A 21,497-nucleotide genomic window follows, 5' to 3' on the forward strand; every position below is an offset into this window, starting at 1 on the left:
CATAACACAAGTCATGTGAAACAGTGCCTGCTCGATGCTATGCAGGCTATTACTGTTGACTATAGACCTCTTCTCCTACTCCTTTGTGGAAAGCCCTGCCTTCCAAGATTTTATGTGAAAAGTCGATCACCATTTGGACAAGCCCGGGAACCATTTATTCTCTGGTAAGGTGGTACCGTAATCGTATGATGAGGTTATGGATAGTCTGGAGTGGGTACTGCATCCGTTTGTGGGCCAAAAAATCCACCATACAATAGACGTAAAGACCAGTAATCAAAGCATTGACTACATGGCCATCACAGCACACTGGGGGGCTTTGCTTCCTCTACCAGACAAGAAAGATCCTGGAGTAATGGGAGAGGTGTAGGTCCGCACCGGTCAATGTGGTGACGGCAAGGATTCAATGGCAGAATCCACAGGCGGCTGACATCTCGGAGAAGGTAGGGAGGTGGAGCAACTGGAGACAATGGATCGAACGTCCTTGCTGCCTTAATAATGTCAAGGCAATGCATGACCCATGCTTTGCATCTTTTCTTCATCTGGTTGTCACTCCCTAAAGTAGAAAGAAATAGTTGCTATGGCCCAGGAGATCAGCTCACATTTCAGCAGTGTTTACCACGCCAAAAGCACTGCCTCATCTGGAATTGCCCTAAAGGTGTTACTGCACAACGTGAAGAGCTCAGTGGCCACCCGTTGGATCTATTTGTTTCACATGTTGGACTGGAATGTCATCACAGATTACTGCAAGACATCCGAGTTCTAGATGGGGCATTTTTGACATTGTGTCAGTAGCAGACGCTGTTTAATGTCTGCCCTGTGCTACAAACGTTGGAGGAGGCAGCCAGCTGGTCTAGCTGGTAAATTGTGTCCGTCAGTGAGGTGGTCCCTCTGGTATGGTTAGTGGAGCTGAACCTGTCCAACATGGTTAGGGCAAATGCCTTGTGAGAGGATGCACACGTGACACAGCAGGGGGAGGGGCATGCTTTCAACCTTGCATGGTGATTCATGGAGAGTTGGATTTAAGGGTAACACTGAGTACTGGGTGGTCTCCTTTACGGATATTTGCTCCCCCATTACTATCGCATTCCATCCCCCTGCACAGCCACCTACATTGTAGGATGGTGCTGCAGCAAATGTCTCACCTCAGCAACCTCAATCGACATGGAGTACAACTCCCCCTCGCCGAGAGGCACCAGGCCATGCACGTAATATGTGCATGGATGCCTCATCACCCTGTCCCATAGTGTATGCTCAAATACAGCTACTGCCAGTGGAGTGATGCTTCCAATCACATTTCGGGGGCTGTCAGCAGCAAGGACGTGCGCTGCATGCATCTGGCGGTGCCACTGGCACTGGCTTGGCAGTCCTGGCTGGTGTGGGGGTTCCCTCCTCATTGGCATACCTTGGCCAGCACCCTTGCCCTAGGAGGTACTAGCACCCACAATGTCTCCATGGCTGGAGGGTGCTGCGGTGGCAACAGGGTCACTGACGGATATCAGTGGTTGCACAGTACTCATTCATCCAGGAAATGTCTTTGTGCCACCAGAGAATGTGGTTATTCTTTACCCCTCGTCCACAAGATGCGCCCTTGCTACTCTGCTTTGTCCTAGCTTTCTTCCCACATATCGCCACCTTGCTGAAGACTACACACGCATCACCTGTTGCAGTCTTCCCCAGCTTAAAGTCAAAGCACTGCCACACCCAGGGGTGGCCATATTTTCTCCCAGGACTCCTGTGTTTGCCCTGCCACCTCTGAATGGCAGGCATTGGGTCAGGCTAGTCCTCTGCCAGCTCCCCACATTCCTCCTCCACCGCTCTCACTCGGGTAGGTCCACCATCTGCTGTGGCACCACCACAGGGTAGATCTCCCCCTGATGCTCCTCCACAACATTATGTTCCTCCTTCAGGATCTCCCCCTCCTTTGCACTCTTGACCTGTTGAATGAAGACCAGTCCTCCTCTGCAACAGCCCCCAGTCACAAATTAACTTCCTCCTGTATCTCTCAAGGGTGCTTGCAGCAACTCTTCCCACTGCCAAAAGAGTAACATACCCATAGCCTCTTCCTGCACCACTGCATGCCACCCTTCTCCACGACAGGCCGTCCATCTTTGAGGGCCTCACCAGAATTACTGACTCCCCTGCCACCTTGCTCAATGGGGCCTCCTCCTAGCGCCCTGCTTCCTCTTACACTCCTGTATCTTCTCCGTATTCCACATCCCATTCCTTCGCTCCTCCTGTCTACTCAGAAGCCCGGCAGTGCTGAGTGGCCCGTTCCTGTGACCCGACATCAATATACAACACACAGTTCCCAGTATCCTCATAAATCTTTGGGGAAGCTTCCTCTTCCTGTGAGGTAAAAGGCAGTGCCTTTCTTCTCCTCCCAGCTCTTCTTCGTCTAAGTACCCTTACATCCTATTCCTCTCTTCAGAAGAACTGAACATTTTGAGAAATAGAGGGCCAAGCAATCAGAATCACTTAGACAATTGCACCCAAGGACCAAAACATGCACCACAATACCACATGCTCTACACAGAAACAGAATACAAAACATCACAGCAAACGTGATGACAACAATTAATATGCAACGGAAAATAGAAAGCGGTAAACCATATTCTTCTGTTTTTTTGAGGTTTTGAGGGAAGGAATAGGGGCTGGATCATTTTTATTCTTTAAAAGTTTTATCGAAGAAAAAATGGATTAAGGCAGAAAAGGAAATTACAGTTTTTGTTATTGTTTTGCTTTTATTTATCATCGAGAAACTAAACAAAACCAGAACAAACAAGAAACAGACAAAAGAACTTGAGAAGAGACAACAAAACTGCAAACAACACCAAAAAAATAAAGATACACGAAAGTGTGAAAAATGCTTCTAAAACTAGTCAAAACAATCTTAACAACCTCCAATAGTGAGCCTGTCCTCTGTACCACCTTACATCCCAGCCTAGCAAAACCTGCAAAGGAAGAGGAATTTAAACAGGCCCTCTTATAGAGCCTCAAGCTTCCTTTAGGGGACTCAGGGGATCCGAATGGCAGAAAGAACTCGGAGGCTCCTGATTGGAGCATAAAGCAGCGTTGGAGACCTGGAAACCAGCTGTAAAAATTCCACCCTGGATCAGACCGTGCCAAACGCCTGCTGTACGCTCGGGATAGGAAGAATCATGTCAAAGAGATCTGAGGGTTGCCCGAGTCACCTATTACAAAGGCTTGCCCAGTCTTACATACAAGGAAGGACACAGTCCCAGGCAGCATCCACCTTTGTGAGTTTTCCTAGGCTCCCCTTGAAGGGGGGTGTTCAGCGTTCCATGGTGCAGAGGAAGGCTTCCTGAGATGCACCCCTACAAAAATGGATAGTCCCAGTTCTGACTACGGCATTGCTAAAATACTATTTGCTTTTTAGGTATCATTGAATGTTTCTAATCATCCCTTCTATAATAGTAATAAGACTCTAGTTAATTCCAACACTAGCACAATGGGGGCTAAGCCTAACTCCAATCCCTCTAATGAGTTGCCGAGTGCCTGGAAGAAAGTAGGTTTTGGTTCTGAATCTGGGGCCATATTGAAAAGTGTTAATCATTCATTAAAATCTACAAATAAAAAGGAGTCTGTACGAACCGCCCACCAATTGTCTAGAAACACCTTTTCCAACTGCCACTCTCTTATTCTTAAATGTAGAGACGCTCCTCATGAAAAATATGATTTGTGCAGGACTAGCATTTTAAACATTTTAAACATTTTTGGGGATGTGAGCAATCTGCAGGACATTGCTTCAAGTGATATCGACCGAGTCGAATGTGTGTGTGTGATCAAAATCTTGCAATTGTGCGTCTATGGATCAAATCTGGGCTAGTCTTGAATTCAATTTGGAAAGAAAAAATTGAACTATTTAAAATAGGTTTCTTGATTGCTCAGGATCCGGAATGTCTCATAGCTGAGGCCAAAGATTGTGAACAGTTCCAACCCCCAAGTTCTCTCTCAAAATGCCCTGCAGTGTGTACTTGTGCTTACTGTGGGCCTGTAGTAATTCCCTCTCAGTCCAAACCCTCCACCTATCAAGCTTAACCATTAAAAGAGTGTCCTCAAGATAATTACTCACTAGTTTCTTGGAACACTAGAGGTCACTCTCATCTCCAATGGTCTTCGCCTCTTAATATCAACAAGTATGATATAGTGGCCTTGCATGAAACTTGCCTTGTCATGACACCTGTATGGGACGACCATGATATCATTCTTCTACCGGCTTTAACAGCGGCCAGAGGGACACCTAATTCTGGCCTTTTGGTGGCAGCAAAAACCAGTAAAGGACTGAAAATGACTAAGGGGGCATTGCCTAATAATTTAATATAATTAGTGAAAATCACTTGTGCTACTCAAACAATAGCTCTAATTAACTTGTATCAGAACCCTCTCGGGCTGACCGATGACATTTTTTACAAAGATCTATCTATGATATTGGAATTGATATCTTGTGACCTGTCTATTGATGCCACAATGATGGTAGGGGACTTAAACCTTAACTGCATATGACCAAAAACAAATTGTCAAAAGCTTGAGAGCATGAGATGGATTAACTTTATTAGAGATCATAACCTGCATATGGCCAATGGTGCAATTGTGGGTGATATTCCCCCGAAAACGACGTGGGAGAGAGGCTCTTCCAACTCAATCATTGACTATGTCTTTGTCTCGGATAGCCTCTTCCACAGAGCCATTACATTTGAAATCCTGTTCCAATCAATCAGTGATCATCATATGCTGAACTTTGTGTGGCAGGGAACACGTGATCATACCTTGCTAAAACAACTTTGGTCGAAGCAGGTCCTAAACGTGAACACTGCTAAAATGCGCATTAAGTGGTCAGATGCCTCGTTAAATGCTCTCAACTGTGCTACTCAAGGACTATATCTCTCGAAGCTCGACTTCTATGCAGATATTCTTCCGTCTTTTGGGTCTTTGTACAGTGGAAGATCCCTCCACGTGTTGAAACATAAATACCAAAACGATCAAACTCTTCAACAGGTAAGATGCACCTATACGAAAGAATTAAGAGCTACATTCAAACTCCCATTAGGTGTACAAGAATGTAGTAGTCGGAAAATTAAATGTCAGTACCGAAATTGGTGCCGAGCAAGAAAGGCTATTCTCTATCAGCAGGATAGTGAAGCCTTTTTATGCTCCGCAAACAATAAAAATTCTGCCCAAATATGGTCGCTGCCTAACAGCATGTCGAATCCACCGCAAGCCAATCTTCAATTGTGTGGTGTATCTGAAAAACAATGGCTTGAACATTTCTCGAAATTATATGCAGATACTAAATATGCTGACTTCACCTACTCTCCAACTTTAGACCATTGGAGCCTAGAATGTTCGCCTACAATTATTGAAGAGTTTATAAAGAAATCATCATCCTCACATGCTGCAGGGCCCGACGGTTTAAACAATTTTATGTTTAAACAGAATTCATCTAGATGGGCCGGGATACTGAACAACGTATTCCATCAAATTATTCTCTCCAAAAAAATTCCAACTTCATGGCAGTCCTCCTTACTTGTACCAATTTGTAAGAAGGGTGATATGGAATCACCTGCAAGTTATCGTCCCATTGCATTGCTCGACGCTCCAGGGAAGATCTTTGCTCGACTGGTATTGAGAGATTTCTCCCTTTGGACTGAGAGCTGCAAGCGACGGGATCCCTGTCAGACTGGGTTTGTGGCAGGTTTAGGAGCGACTATTAATCTACTGACTCTTAATGCCTTAAAGGCTCAGGCCCAATCAACAAAACAACCGTTATACTTTGCTTTTGTTGATCTACATACATTCTTTGACTCAGTTTCTAGAATTAAATTAATGGAAAAGCTACAGTCGGCTAATTGTCCAGTAACACTGTGCAATATTATTTATGCCCTACATTTGTCAACAACCATAATGGTGCGGTTATCTAAGCTTGGCTTACTATCAGCGGCGATACCAACTTTTAGGGGGTTGAAACAGGGCTGTGTCCTGCCCTCAGCCATTTTTAATTTTTTCATCCATGATGTGAGTTAGACCTTTTTTCAGGTAGCTTCGGACTCGCCAAAAATGAATGGTATAAGCATTAAAGCCCTTTGGTACGCAGATGACCTGGTGTTGGTCTCCAAAACGCTGATAGGCCTGCAGAAATTACTATCTGTTCTAAATGCATATTTGAACCCAAATGAGCTAATAATTAATTTAAACAAAACACAAGTTGTCATTTACACTCTGAGGCCATCCAGACGAACACAATTTGAGTGGAAAATTAACAGGATAGTGGATGTGGTCCCAACGCACCTTTACCTAGGAATTCTATTTGATGGTTCACCCTCCATTGACTCACACTCCAGGACCTTAGACCATAAGATCATGTCCGCTATCTCCCAGACAAAGATCATTCTGTACAAATTTGGTAAATTTACCATCAGGCCCGCAATTACCTACTGGAGACAAAAAGTACTGCTTACTATATTGTATGGCCTTGAGATCAAAAACATGCATCTCCTATTATTCTGCACAAGTTAGAGGCGAAATATTGGAGAGGTGTTTTACAACTCCCTCAATGCGTACCTGGTCCCTGGCTAAGACATGAACTGGGTCTGACATCCTTGAGTGCGGAATATCATTGGAGGCTTTGTGCCTTGTTTCGCAAGTGCTTGACTTTTGTAAGACCTGATAACATACTTGCCACATTATCCATCTATATGTTGACCTCTGAACATTAATTTGTTAAAAATTGGGTCTTGCATATTTATAATATCCTGGCTAGAGGCGATCTGTCTTTGGAAGCCCTCATTGTAAATCCAACTCGAGCAAAAGAAAAATTTTTCAGATCGGATTGGATTAACACAAGAACAGAGTGCCTATCGTATAAAGATTTTCATGTACTGGCCTTTGAACACAAAAGACTCAAAGTTTTGGCTCTACACCTAAACCAATCTCCGTCTCCGCAAGTAAAAACAACTATCTTACGTCTGCGGTTCAACCTATTTCTCACTCGTGATGTTTTGGTTAGAAGGAGGTTGTTGCCGTGGAAGGAGAACTACTGTGCTTTCTGTCAGGATATGGCAGTCAAGGAAACCCTTAAACATATTATAACCGAATGCCCGGCTGTAAATGATTTACAAAGAAAACTTTTTGAATCGCACATGTCTTATTTTAATGCGATACCTCCTGACACCCAATGGTCGGTAATATTATCCACTAACTCAATAAGTATCCGTATTGCCACCCATAATTCTCTAGCGGCTATAAAATTGAAATCGAATTTTGTGTCTCCACTTGGATCAGAATTGTAAGGGCTTTCAAGTTCAGTGATCTTACCTGAATGCATAGGAAAAGTCTCACTTGGGATGGGTCTTGTGTTTTAAAAATGTGCTTAGGTTGTGCAGAATTAATGTGTGATATATTGTTTTGACTGAGCAATCAAGAGACTTACTTTATGGTACTATGCTTTTAGTGGAAATAATGAGTCATGATTATGATTAATTACTTCAATATGTGGCACATAAATTGTCACAATTTTTCTTTTATATTTAGCTAAGTTTTGTAGAAGGATTTGGTTCTTTCCAAAGATTTTATGTTTGTTTTGTTCATATTTTGTCTCTTTTTATTCCAATTTTATTTTTGATTTTATCTGATGTTTGTGATGTATTTAATATGTAAATGAATTTTGTTTAAATATTGGAAAAGTTGAATTATTGAGCTATATTCAATAAAAAAAAAAAATAGTAAGGCACAGGCCCTGTACCACAAACGGCACTCAATACTGTGTGCATAGGGGCCAGCTTTTTAAAATAGTATAACAACACGCCACTCAACATACTCCGGCCACACCCTCCATATCTAGCATATAATTGCAATTTGGAGGTCCTCAAAACACAAAGCTTATCAATGCATAGAATAGAGCTCTTACCTGGGATAACATGTACACTTTTTGTTGATTTTCACCAACACTTGCAGACAATTGTAAAGAAATGTACAGACGACTGTTATCTGCAAAGAACAAGTAAACATGGCGTTATAACCTTTCTTTATGCTGCATTCTGTAGCCACAGGTAATAAGCAACAGGACCCATGAAAGCTATGCATCTTGCGGCATGTGCGCCTCAACACACATTTGCATGAGGGTTATCCCTATATAGTGTCAATTTAGTACATGGAAACTGCTTGCATTAGTGTAAACCAGTCCCATGTGCAGGATTCAAGCATAAAATGAGCCGAGCATGCTTGCTCTAAACTACAGTTAATTTGGTGCATTTGCTGTACAGGAAGAGTCAATATTCAAAAATCTGCAAATAATTAATATAGAACAATCTTCTAAGTTCGACAACATGAGAAATGCCAACAACATATACCAAGATAATACAACAATGACATTCCATTTATGAGGATAGGATATACTGACAGCATTACCACGTGTCTGAAGTACATATTGGCGACTTTCAATTCATATTTCTATATTTATAAAAGTGAAAATGTGTGGGCTTGTTTGTGGCATGGCAAAGTTTTTTTTGTTCTTATGCAACTCCACATCGTTTCACCAATCTGCACCAAACTCTGCTTTAGTGAAATTACCTGTTCGGATCTGCAAGACATTACTGGCTAGATCACATTTGGATGTCCCACCCTGTTCCCCAGATTTCAGCAAAAGAATTTGTTTGCGGGTTTGTGGCTTGACGAAGCATTGGTTCTTATACAATTGCGCACCGTTTCACCAATCTGCACCAAATTGTGCATAGTCACCTGATAGGACCCACCAGACATTACTGGTTACATAACATGTGGACACCCCACCCCTTACACTGGATTTCAACCCCTTCATGCATGAGACGGTTGCCTGAAATCAGTGAAGCATCAATGTGGTCGTAGAAGGACCGGTCTCCAAGCCTAGAATGCATGGTATCTGGAACATTTGCACCGCATTGCACCGCAACGAACTGCACCACGCCAGGGTGAGGCAACAGGTGGGGAGAAAGCACAGTGGGTCCCAGTGGGCAGCAGCACACGGACACTCGCCTCCCCCAACGTCTGCTCTGGGCTATGTAAGCCAGCCACACACGTCCATTCTTAGCGCAGTCTGCTTCGGAGTGCAAAGCACATCAAGCGATAAGCGACTCTGAACAGCGACCTACAGGATCATTGATTTTCAACAATTTATAAGAGTGTTCTCATGTCTGTCCACAGAACCGGTAATAATAAATAAAATGGACATGTATACAAAAATAGTGTGACAAAGATTTTCACATTTATATATTATTTGTAAGGCGCTTATTTGTGTTTCAAAACACAGGGCAAAGGGAAGGGAACAAGGGAGAAGCAAGACAATGGAATATAATAACAGAGATGAGCAGAAAATAGAAGTGGTCCTACTAGGCCTTGTGAACATTGGGATCATGCAAGTGCAGAGAGCGAGAGAGGGGAACGGAGAAGGGGGTAAGTGCTAGAGGTTCCACAGAGGGGTGAAGTGCCAGAGAGCCTGTTGCAAAGGCAACAGCTAAGTGCCAGGCAGTGACTGCTAGATGGAAGAGGGGTCACCAGCCCATAGAAAAATTGCAAGCTTGTGAGACAACACATGCCAAGTGGGGCCCGAAGGCAAGTGCAGGGGACATGGATGCTGCGGGCAATCAGACAAGAGGCCAGGACCAAGAAGGACACATACGGGTCCAGGCCACCAATCACAGTGACTGTGTGGTTTGGCACAGTAGGTAGGGAGGGAAGGGGGATGATAAGAGGAAAGTCTTGAGGTGTTTGAGGAACTTGTGGAGATTGATGCAAGACGGAGAGAAAGTGGGAGGCTGTTCCAGAGGAGGCAGCCAGTCAAGGAAAGGGAACGCCCGCCCGCTGTCTGCTTAAAGAAGCGACTGACAAGCCGAGAGTTGGAGCCGGAGGATTGGAGCGATCTGGAAGGAGAGTATTTGGTGAGAGTTGCAGATAGCGGGTTCCCTGGCCACAAACAGCATTATGGATAATGCAGAGGGATTTTAATTTGATCCTTGCAGCAATCGGGAGCCAGTGGAGAGATTTTAGGGCTGGAGAGATTTGGTCCCTGGTCTTAAGGCCAAGGATAAGTCTTGCAGCCCTATTCTGGGTTAGCTGGAGGGGGCAGAGAGAATAAGAACGTAGATTAAGGAAGAGGCTGTTAAAATAGTCCACCCTGGTGAGTACCGAAGCTCTGGAGACATTAAACTTCCGGGAAAAAGTGAGGAACGGGAGGGTGCCCCTGAGGAGGTAGAGATGGAAATGGGCCTTCTAGGCAAGGTCCAAGATGTGAGGAATGAAAGAGGGAGCGGAGCCGAAGATGGTTTCAGAGGAAGGAGAGGGGAGAGCGCCCATCGAGGGTGGCCAGATTGAAGGGAGGAAAGAAGCAACCAGAGTCCCAATAGGAGGAATCTCAGTCTTGCTGGTATTGAGACAGAGATCATTGTTCGTACATAACGACTGGATGGCAGACAAGCAATCAGGAATGAGAGTGGAAGTCAGAAGAGATGCAGGCGGTATGTGGGTGTCATCTGCATAACACTGGAAGTGAGTTGAGAAGGTGGTGATAAGGTGAGGAAGAGGGGCGGGATAGATGTTAAAGAGCCAAGGGGGAAAGGTTAGAGACCTGGGGAACGCCACAAGTGGAGATAGAGGGGGGTGAGGAGAAAGGATCCAGGATAACCTATGAGGGAGGGTCAGTGAGGAAAGAGGTCAGCCAGTCTAGTGCCTGCTTTGAGATACCAATGATATCATGGAGCCATGTTATGAGGATGGCGTTGTTAACTGTGTCAAAAGCAGAGGAGAGATCAAGTAGAATGAGAACAGCAGGTGAGTTGGAGTCAAGTGATGCAAGCAATTCTTCACAGATTGATGAGATATGATATGATATGGAATTTATGACGCGCCTGTACACAAGTGTTTCTAGGTGCGATAAGACAAGAAGGGGTGAAACAGATGGAGGACAAAACAACAATCTTTCTAGGCCTTGTGTCATTCAGATTGTGCAAGTGCAGGGAAGTGGAAGGGGTGAAGTGCTAAGGGGCGAGGGGGATGGAAAAGTGCTATTAATCAAAAAGTGCAGCCAGTGGGTGGCTCAGTGCAGGTAATCAGAAAGTGCAGCCAACGGGTGGCTCATAAGTGCAGAGAGAAGGAACTGTACGGTTACAGATACAGACCACAAGTGCTGGGGGAGTCAAGAGGTAGTGCGAGGTGCAACTGGACATGCAGGTACCTGGGCCCAAGTTCAGAGGGTGTCCAGGTGACCAGTGCATGAAGCAGACGGGTCATCAGCAGGGGAGAGGAAGAGAGAAAGCGGTAGCAAAGAGGAATGTATCGAGTTGAGTTTCTGCCGGAACCGAAGGTGGTTCTGCTCAAGTTTGAGAGAAGCAGGGAGGCTGTTACAGAGAGAGGCCCCAGCCAAAGAAAGAGATCTGCCCTCAATTCTCTGCTTGGTAAAGCGACTGACCCTCAGAGAGTTGGAGGTGGATGAGTGGAGAGCTCGAGAAGGGAGATGTTTAGGAAGAGAGAGTTGGAGGTAATGCAGTCTCATGCCCCAGAAAGTCATATGGACGACGCAGAGTAGCCAATGAAGAGATTTAAGGGCTGGAGATATATGATCTCTGTGCTTGAGGCCAAGGACAAGTCTTGCAGTCCTGTTCTGGATGAGTTATAGAGGACGGAGAGTAGAGGCAGGACAATTTAGAAACAGGCTGTTGCAGTAGTCCAGCCTAGAGAGGATCAGAGCTCTATAGACAATGAGCTTTTGGGGGAAAGTGAGGAAAGGAAGATGGTCGTGTAGGCAACCAACAAGCTCAGTGTGCTGGGCAGTTGGGGGAAGACCAACCTCTCCAGAAGTTTAACAAGGAAGGGAGTGAGACAGATGGGGCGGTAGTTAGCCAGATATGAAGGGTCAGCAGAAGGCTTTTTCAGGAGGTGCGTGCACAAGGGAGTGCTTGAGGGAAGTAGGGAAAGACCCAGTGGCAAGAGATTACAGAAGTCAATGAGTGCAAGGCCAATGGAACCAATATTGTCCTTGATAGTTCTTGAAGAACAGGGGGAGACCTGTTTGGAGGAGACCTTCATAGAGCGGACTACTCTAGTGACCTCATTTAATCTGATGCAAGAGAAGGAGGAAAGAGTGGATGGGGAGGAGGAGGGGCACAGGATGGCAGGGGAATGGGGGTAGGGTTGAGGGGTGAAAAGAGGGAACTCAGGATGTCCATGAAGTGTGTGGCCAGAGCATTGTAGAGGGGCTGGGAGGCTAGAGGTGAGGTAGATGGGTTGGCTAGTTCCCTTCAGATTTTAAAGAGCTCAGTCATGTTCTTAGAAGCTCCAGAAATGCAGGCCTGCATGCGAGCCCTCTTCTTGTAGCAAATGGAGAGATGATATTGCCTTGGAGAAGGCGACAGTCCAGTTTATCAGAGGATGAGCTAGAGTTCTGCCACTTCCGTTCAGCAGCTCTGCACTTGTCTTTCAAGGCTGCAAGGTCAGAGTCATACCAAGTGTTACACTTGGTGCCAGGTTTCAGACGGATCTTCATGACACGGGCAAGAATATTGAGAGTGTTTGTGATAGCAAGATTTAGATTGATGAGAGCAGAGTTAATAGTTGGGTCAGTAGTTGGAGGAGGGGGGGTGAAGGTGGAAACGAATCAGGCCAACCGACACATGTTTCATTTGACAGATGTCTGAAAACAAGGCTGTCAGAGGTGGGGGACGCTTGGTTAGAGGGCCAAGAGGTCCCAGATGGGAGGAAAAGAATGTGTGGTCAGACCAGGAGAGTGGGGCAGAGAGAGGGGTAGAGAGCAAGAGATCAGTATAGATGAAGGCATCGAGAGTGTGTCCGGCCGAGTGGGTAGGGCCGGAGGGGAGAATTGAGAGGGCGAGAGAGGTCACAGAAGACAGTGGAAGCTCCACCGCCAGCATGGTTGGGGCAAGGTTTTGAGATGATCTTGTAGCCATCAGGGAGAAGGGAGTCAAAAGCAGTGACTGAGCTGGCATTGAGCCACATCTCAGTGAGAGCGAAGAGGTCAAGATCAAAGTCTTCAAAGAAAAGGAAAATGTCAGAAGAATGTTTGGCAGCAGAATGAGCATTAAGTGTGGCTAAGTGAAGCCGGTCACCACACTTAAAGATTTTCCTGGGAGTGGCACAGGGGTGTGGTACACCCGTCGGTAGTGGTGAAGGAGGTGCTAAGGGAGAGGAAGGAGGGATAGCAGGGGCAGGAAGGAAGTTGATGAGAGACAGCAGGCGCTGGTCAAAGAGGAGGAGATTGGGTTGAGGACCCTGATCCATGCTGGTGCCATTGTGATAAACATTAATGATGCACCTCGAGGATGAGAAGCCAGCCCAGATAACTTCCTATCTAGTGCCACCATTAATGAATGAGAAAGAGGAAGGGGAGAGCATGGAAATTAGATGCAAAGTCCATTGGTCTGGAGAGACAGAAAAGAGGATTTCAGTGACAATCTGTCTGGAAGTGGCGCTGAGATAGGTGTCTGCGATAGGTTATCCAGGATTACCAGAAAGGAGATCTTTTTTGAATTTTTTTCTTCCAGACTTAGTGAGAGAGGGGGGATAGGTGATAGAATAGCAATTAGAGTAGATAGGAGAGATGGAGAGTGCCATAGAGGAAGGGAGTGAGGGACATTAGTAGATACAGCACAGGCACAAGGAAACACACCAGGCAGCTTAGCAGCCGGAGGTAGTGGGCATTTAAAAACAACACCTAGATTTGACTATGGCAAAAAAGCACAAAAACAGCACAAAATGGAGGCTCCAACAATTTAAAAAGCATACCTAGATTTGACTTTGCCAGAAAGCACTAAAACAGCACAAAATGGAGGATTCAACAATTTAAAAAGCATACCTAGATTTGACTTTGCCATAAAGCACTAAAACAGCACAACAATGGAGGATGAGACAATTTAAAAAGCAATCCTAGATGTGACTTTGCCAAAGTGCGCTCATGCAGCTTTAAAAAGGGTCAATAGGCATCCATGTGGAGAGTATTTGCCCAGGGCAGGTGATCCAGTGTGCTTACTGGGTCCCGGCCGTGGCACATTGTTCATAGTCTTGGACACAGGAAAGCAGTTAGTTTATTTTGTGAGCAGTGCTGATTGAGTGGATGGGGGTGCGCCTTCCAGCGCTGTTTGGGGCCAGGCAGGGGCTTTGTGTGGGCCTTGGTGCTGCGGGCAAGCTGTTCCAGCTGCTGGCTCCCGGTAGGCCAGATACACACAGAGAAGGGCCAATCAGAGGGAGCACAACCTCATTCCTATGGAAACCCTCAGAGGCACTCCTAGTCCGAGGAAGAGGGCGGCCATCATGCAGGGTGGGCAAATACATCAAGGATGGTGAAGCCTGCACGTCTTGCGGTGGAAAGGCAGCACAGGATTCCGGCACAATGTAAAAATTCACATATAGCAGAAAATGATGAGCAGCTGCAGAGGGGCACCACCACGTTGCCACATCCAACAAAGAACAAGCCCTACCTTCAGTAATTGCACTCCGGGCCAGAGAGAATGCGAGCACACTGCTTGGTGGGATCGCCGAGGGGAGAGCACGCGACCCTCTCGCTCCTGCGGCAGTAGAACGAAAGAAGACACAGAGGCAGGACGGGGCCTTGTGTGGGCCATGGTGCTGGGGGCCAGCTGTTTCCACCTGCCGGCTCCTGGTAGGCCAGATACACACAGAGAAGGGCCAATCAGAGGGAACCTGACCTCATTCCTATGGCAACCTTCTGAGGCATTCCTGTACCAAGGAAGAGGGTGGCCATCATGACATTAACTTGAAGTGTGTACAAGGTATTTACAAAAATGTATTTCCAATTTCAACCATGCCATACTGCGTTAATTGCAGTGGTCAAAACAACAGAAGAAACAAGATGCTGCAATGGATAAATTCCTTCCTGACAGAAAGAATGGAAATCACCTGGCTACCTTCTTTCAGCTCTACCTCACGCATGCTCACGTGTGGTGTTACACAAGACTCATGTGACTCACCACTACTCTTCAACATCTACATAGCTAGTATCTTGAAACTCTTCAAACGACACAGACTAACATGCTACAACTACACAGATGACACTCTAATCATCTACAAAATTGCCACCATCAAGGACATAGACCAAACAGTATTAAGTGTTTTCATAGAGTAGATTTGGCTGCAACCAAATCCATTGAATTGTTTTCTGCAAATATATGTGGGAAGGACCCCTCACATCTCCCCTTATTTATTACCCTTACCCACCCCTCACATATATTTGTGGCAAAATGCCACTGAATAAATGGTTTGGCTGTCCCCAAATCTACAGTGATGAAACCTCCCATTAATGACCAAACTCTAGTCAATTGCCTCTTAAAAATCAATGCATGGATGAGCAACAACCTTAAACTCAACCCTGGACAAAACTAAAATTGTGCTCACGCCCAACCACGCTTCCATCCAACAATCCATGCCATGGCCTATGGAAATGGGAGCCAGACCCGAAGACTCCAAAGTGGTTACACATTTTGGAATCCTTATGAACAATGAGCTCACATTGGTTCCTCAAGTTAATGCAGTAGTAAAGTAATGCTTCTTCCACCTACGATCTATGAGCCAGACATTATGCGTTCTCACTTCTCCACACCAAACACTCACCATTATTTCACTTGCCATGTCAAGAATAGACAATGCCAACGACATGCACTATGGCATGTCTGACTACCTCACCAAAAACCACAACAAATCCAGAGCTCAAGACTACTTCTAAGACTTAACAAGAGAGAAGACATCATGCCAGTGCCAAGATCACTACAAGTCAAGAAAAGGATCTAATGCAAAAAGCTGTACATTGTTCACAAAGCAAATTATGACCAAGTAGAAGAATTTCTGCAAGAAAAGATCTTCATCTTCAGACAAAACCGAACCGCTAGCAATGACATGCACCTTGAACCCAAGTGTTTTTCAAAATCAAACTTTGGAACTCCCTCCCTAAGAGAATGCACACAGTAGAGTAACCGCCGACATTCAGGAAAGCAGTACAATCATGGTTGCTTAATATGCCCAGTTACATCACAAACCATAGGCCATTGTCAAAGAGAGACCAAACATAGCAGATGAGGGCACACTAGGTTTCAGTTACCCAACACGCTACATTACAACTGCAACATAACCCAATGCCGTGAGGATTGCGCTCTCTTTCCCCCACTAACCCATACTAAAACCCTCCATACTCCTGCAAACATACCACATGTAAACCAACTATGTCACGTGCACACACCCATATCAACACCCCACACTGACATCAAAAAGCAGAATTCCGCACCTACTCCAATAACTCACACAAGGTCAATACGGCCAATCCCTCCTTCTGCTTCCGACACACAACTTCATCCATATGGACGCAAACCCCTTGCATGCCCACCAGCCCAGACCACCTATAAGCAAACCCACACAAAGTGACTGTTTTTCTGAGCTGAAACTCCATAGCAAAAGCATGTGGGCTCTCTTCCTCTCCTCCCACTAACAAACTGACTCTTCTCTTACTTTCAGATTCACCAGAGTACCTGGAAACCATGCAAATGGCAGTGGTGCTCAGTGTAAATCCCACTGACATAACATAAGATAACATAACATTGTAGACTACAGAATGCCAAGATCTGGGTCAATCCCAACATCCTCACTTTCCAAAAATCCAACTCCTAATGTTCTCTAAACATTGCTTTATTTAAGCTATTTTGAAGCAGTAAGACATGGCTAGAGCTTTTTCAGTCTGTCATTAACACACCCCTATTTCTGAGAGATATTTTTGCATAAATTGCAACACTACATAAGGAGTAGTGAAATTCACTTATCATTTCATACCCAACTACAATAGCACAGAGTAGGCATGTCTGCCCTTGTATCACATCATAGCCTGAGATTGTTGTCTCTTACCTAACATAGTTGTATGGTGGAACTGCCAAAACTGGCTCAAACAGGGCTTTGCAGTGGCCCTACACCTGGAGCCCACTTATGTAATATGCGTTTGCTTATTCAGGGCAGTCACACTGACCTCAAACACTGAATACCCCATTGTATAGCATTGATCTCTCTGAACTCTGTGCCATGTGCTGGTGAAGTAGGCCTGCACGCAATGTAGTTATTACACCAAGGAGCAGCATGCAGGCCTGTAGTGTTTACCTGAACTCCTTAGCGTAAACAGACCCTCAAGGAACTCCAGTATGAAAAATCAGTCTAAGAGTTAGCTTAATGGCTTCTCTTGCAGTGATGAGGGTATGAGGGCTGTCTCGATAGCTGCACCATCTCTCCAGATCGCCTAACTCCTAACGACAATGGGCAGAGTAAGGAAGGCATGGTATCAAGTAGCAGACAGACACAATGGATACACGTTTTGAAAACGTTTATTTAATATTTTGGTTGTGTTAGTAGAATTCCTAACCAACCCTAACTCTAAAATGGGAGTAATCTCGACCATTAAACAAAATCACAAAACAAGTCCAAGTCAGTCTAGTCAAAATAACAGTCCTATACTAACAAAACACAAACCTTGCCTTGGGAATAGAAAAGAAAAATAGTGTTTCAAAAGAAATGTCAGAATGGCTCAAGTGACAACTCCCTTCCCTGCATTCAGCCCAGAGGGATCTTGAGAGTTTCTTAAAAATGATAGGTGGATGGCAGATTTCTGTCTGTTTTGCACACATTAACTTACTGGTACAGTTTAACAGCTCAGGTTTGGGCTTCAAGCTTCTGATATTTCAATCACTTCCTTAGGCTTTGTCTGCCTTGTTATAAATGTACAGTTCCATTTCTGACCATAACTTTTCCACAGTTCAACACAGGCTTCCCTCTGCCGGGCTCAAGCCTGTCAATGCAGCTTTATAGCACAGTTCACACAATTTTGCACAGGTGTCCTTCTGCCGGGCTCGAGCCTGTCTCTTTCCTTTGTGGGGGTTCTCTTCTCCACGTTTTTTCTCAGGTAACTTTTCACTGTTGAAGACTTACAAAACTGCAAGGATTTTGGCAAAGACCTTTGTATGAACACTTTGATCTTTCTTTAACAATCCCACAATTCACAGTCTTCCTTATCTTGCAATGCACCAATGCTTTGTGGTACTTGTAGTCTCTTATCAAGTCACAGTTCATATACATGGCCCTCTTGGCACATTCAACGTTCATATACTTTGCTTTCCACTTATTAAGCTTTCTTTCAGGATTGCAGGTACTTTCTGTCTTTGGTTCCCGTTGCCATATATTTCACTTTAGAACATTTCAAAGTGACTTTGGAATATGTGACTTTACCTCGCAGGACCACTCTGTTACTTTGCATGCTTTCCTTTTACAATTCAAAAATTATCCTTTTCATTACGTCTCTTATCAGCTTTTTTTGCCCTTTATTACTCACTGTTTGTGTCAATTGATCTTCTTTCATCGCTGCTTTGCCTGCAGAAGTCAAGGATGTACCAACGCCTCTTCTGCTACTCCCCAACTCTGCCGTTCACCCCGAGGGTAACGGGCCGCTTTCAGGCACATTGAAGTTTTCTATCTTCCGCTCCCTCGGTTTCATTTTTCGAACACTTACGGCTTCCCAAAAGTGTGGACTTCTTGCCTGGCTCTCTCTCGTTCTTCGCAATTGCCAATCAGCACCTTGGCCTTCCAACTTCCACAGCCTGGTTTGCACTAACCCCGAAAGGGCTGTGTCTTCTTGTACCCAGCCTCGCTCTTTGTGTGCCTGTGCACAACACCTTTTATCCTGACAGGGAGTGTTAACAAGTGGCAGGTGTGTATAGTTATGGTTATGTGCCTGACTAGGCCTGGCCTTATTTCAGGGATAGCGTCATTGCAAGTCAATGGAGGTAATCATTCTAACCTCATTCCTCATCTTCCTCAGCTCAGTAGTGTTGTCAATGTTAAGTGGGGAGGAATTATAGGAGTTGTAGTTTCCCCCCAAAACAGCAGGGATAGGGGCTAAATGGGTTGTGGAAAAAGGGGGATACTGCATCTCACCATCAGGTGCTTCTCCCCCACTCCCTAAGGACCCCCTACCCAGGTGATCCTACCCCCCTTCCCCACCCCCAAGGTTGGGATCCAAAAGCGACAGCCTTTCCCTGGCCACCTGACTATGGGATCCCTGCTTGACTAGGTTGTTAAACACCCTCTGTCTTTTTCACAGCTGGTACAGCTGTGAAGTTTTCCAAGTGAGGCAGAGCACTTGGGATCTCTCGTTGGTGCTACACCAGGTTCCCCTGAGTTATCTTTTGGCAGGGAGCATGGAATGCCACAAGGGGATCCAAAGGACAAGACACATGGGGGTCATTCTAGAAGAGGTGCATGTTGCATGGAAAACGGAGGATAGCACAGGTGCAACGTTCGGGTCTTGGAAACAAGGCCGCAAAGAGCAACAGAGGTTTGAAACCCAGATCTGCGCTTAGAAACTGAAATCAGGTATCAAGAGCGTTATAAAAAAAACAATAAAAAACACAAATTAAATTTAAAAAAAGACTCCGAACACTTGCACTTATAGGTAAGCAACCATCTCTATGCAATTTTGATTGTTTCTTGGGGAGGATATGGTCTAGGAAAGCCATGGGTCTGCAACCTGTGGATCTTCAGATTTTCTGGACTGCGGCCCCCATCCTGCCTGACCATTAATTATGATGGCTGGGCTTGATGGAAGTTGTAGTCCAAAACATCTGGCAAACCAAAGTTTGCAGGCTTCTGGGCTAGTCATATAAATCTATCCCATCTAGAGTTAACATATCTAAAATAAACCCACCCGTAAACAGTCATAAATGTTGACAGCAAAGTCAGTGCGCTTTCGAGGGTATTTACATTAATCCCAGTGGGTGTATTATGAGGTCAATAAGTGATGCAATTCTGGTGTGGTTACTCTCATTTGAAGTTCCAGGCCCTTACTATATTCCAGTGAAGTTACACTTTAACTGTATGGGCCTCATTATAAGTCAGGCGGTAAGGGGTTAACGGCGCCGGTAAAGGTGCCGGTGCCGTCAACCCTGTACCGCCTGATTACGAGGTCCCCTCGCGGGACCCGCTCTGCACGTCTGGTTTTACCAGACGTGCAGAGCGGGTCCCGCGAGGGGAAGAGGGAGCAAACAACGGGCCGCTCGTAATCGGCCTGTTGTTTGCTCCCTCTCCCATTCCCATTCAGCCCTATGGGGGCTGAAATGGGAATGGGGAAGGGCCAGGCCTGGGTTCCTGAAGGGAGGAATTACCGGGCCCTCCGAACTCGGAATGGCCCGGTAATTTCCCATTCTGGGAACCGGACCCGATTTTGGCAGCAGCCATGCCGTCAAGAGCGGCATGGCTACCGCCAAAGTCGTAATGACGGCCTATGTCTTTCTATAAGCTTCCAGAGGATAAAGTGAGCATACTTTTATTTCCACAATGATATTTCTGTTAATAAGTTTCAATGCCTGCGGGCTTCGGCGCATTATACATGCACAAATAAATAAATAAAGAAAATTTTACTTTAAAATTGCGCACCTGTGTAAGCTGATGTAGAACTGTTCTTCCCCATTGTGCCATCACCAGCCACCGCTGAGACCACAAATGTGTACAGATTGCCAGCTGTTAATTTGTCGATTGATACTGATTCGCTTTGTACAGTCATGAGTGTGGGTGGGATCCCTAATACTTGCACCGAATAGGAGCTCCTGTTTCCAGTTGGTGGGAGCCAGTTCAGAGACACAGAATCAAAGGTGGTGGCGGTGACAGTCAGGTTCCTGATCACATTGGGGACTGAAAAAAAGAAACAAAAAATACATTAGAAATCAGAGATCTATTTAAAGAGTACGAGGGACTTTAATCTGCAAAATTACAAAACACATATGAAGGTTGGGGACTCAGCGATCAGCTACTGTCAAGATAGTTGAGTTAGGTCATTTGGTGAGACATGACATCATGCATTCTTCAGAAGCCTGGGCTGGAGCAGTTACCTGAAAAGTGCTGTGAGCTGCAAGGCATTTTGTTTTTTACAAGCAATTGACGTCCTATTATTGAGGTCTTAAGGTATCAGTAAAGCTGGAGACATTTTCAAAATACAGTCAGTTTTACCTCCTTCCACCAAGATGGATTGCAACATCAATATGAGGGTTGAAATGGATACAAACATTTTTTGAAAATACAGAAAATAGTATTTCTAGCATAGAGCTGTCACTCAGATTTCATAGATAAAATGCCACTCTGTTACCACTGCGCAAGTGGTAATACTGTAGTTCAGCAAATATCTGTGTACATCGCCTGCAGTGGAAATATATTTACTGTTGGCACTGTTTCTGCAGTGAAATTGACAAGCCTGTCATGTTCCCCTATGTGATTTGATTTTTCGATAGGACTTATTTGCCTTCCTAGAAATTACACATTTTTCCAGGCTCTCCAAGTTTGCAGGTTTTCAGAACTCCATTGGCACAGAATGTTTTATAAGTCTTTACTAATGGTATGGAGCAGCATAGTCCCCTTTTTATTCTTCTTGATTGCGTGCCTAGTAAGGGTGATAGTTTGTTGAAAAG

The 21,497-nt window shown here is 45.1% G+C and overlaps 1 protein-coding gene across 1 annotated transcript in view; it reads right to left on the reverse strand.

Moving 5' to 3' along the window:
- Nucleotides 1-21,497, reverse strand: part of LOC138492813 (tenascin-X-like) — a 759,772-nt gene that overhangs the window by 16,826 nt on the left and 721,449 nt on the right. The window contains exons 40-41 of the mRNA XM_069620166.1: nt 20,473-20,727; nt 7,925-8,004 (exon numbers count right to left, since the gene is read on the reverse strand). Of these exons, the coding sequence (XP_069476267.1) occupies nt 7,925-8,004; nt 20,473-20,727 (335 nt within the window). The remainder of the gene's footprint in view (nt 1-7,924; nt 8,005-20,472; nt 20,728-21,497) is intronic.

The sequence above is a fragment of the Ambystoma mexicanum genome, chromosome 10, assembly GCF_040938575.1.
Source record: "Ambystoma mexicanum isolate Mex_15411 chromosome 10, UKY_AmexF1_1, whole genome shotgun sequence".
Classification (NCBI taxonomy): domain Eukaryota; kingdom Metazoa; phylum Chordata; class Amphibia; order Caudata; family Ambystomatidae; genus Ambystoma; species Ambystoma mexicanum.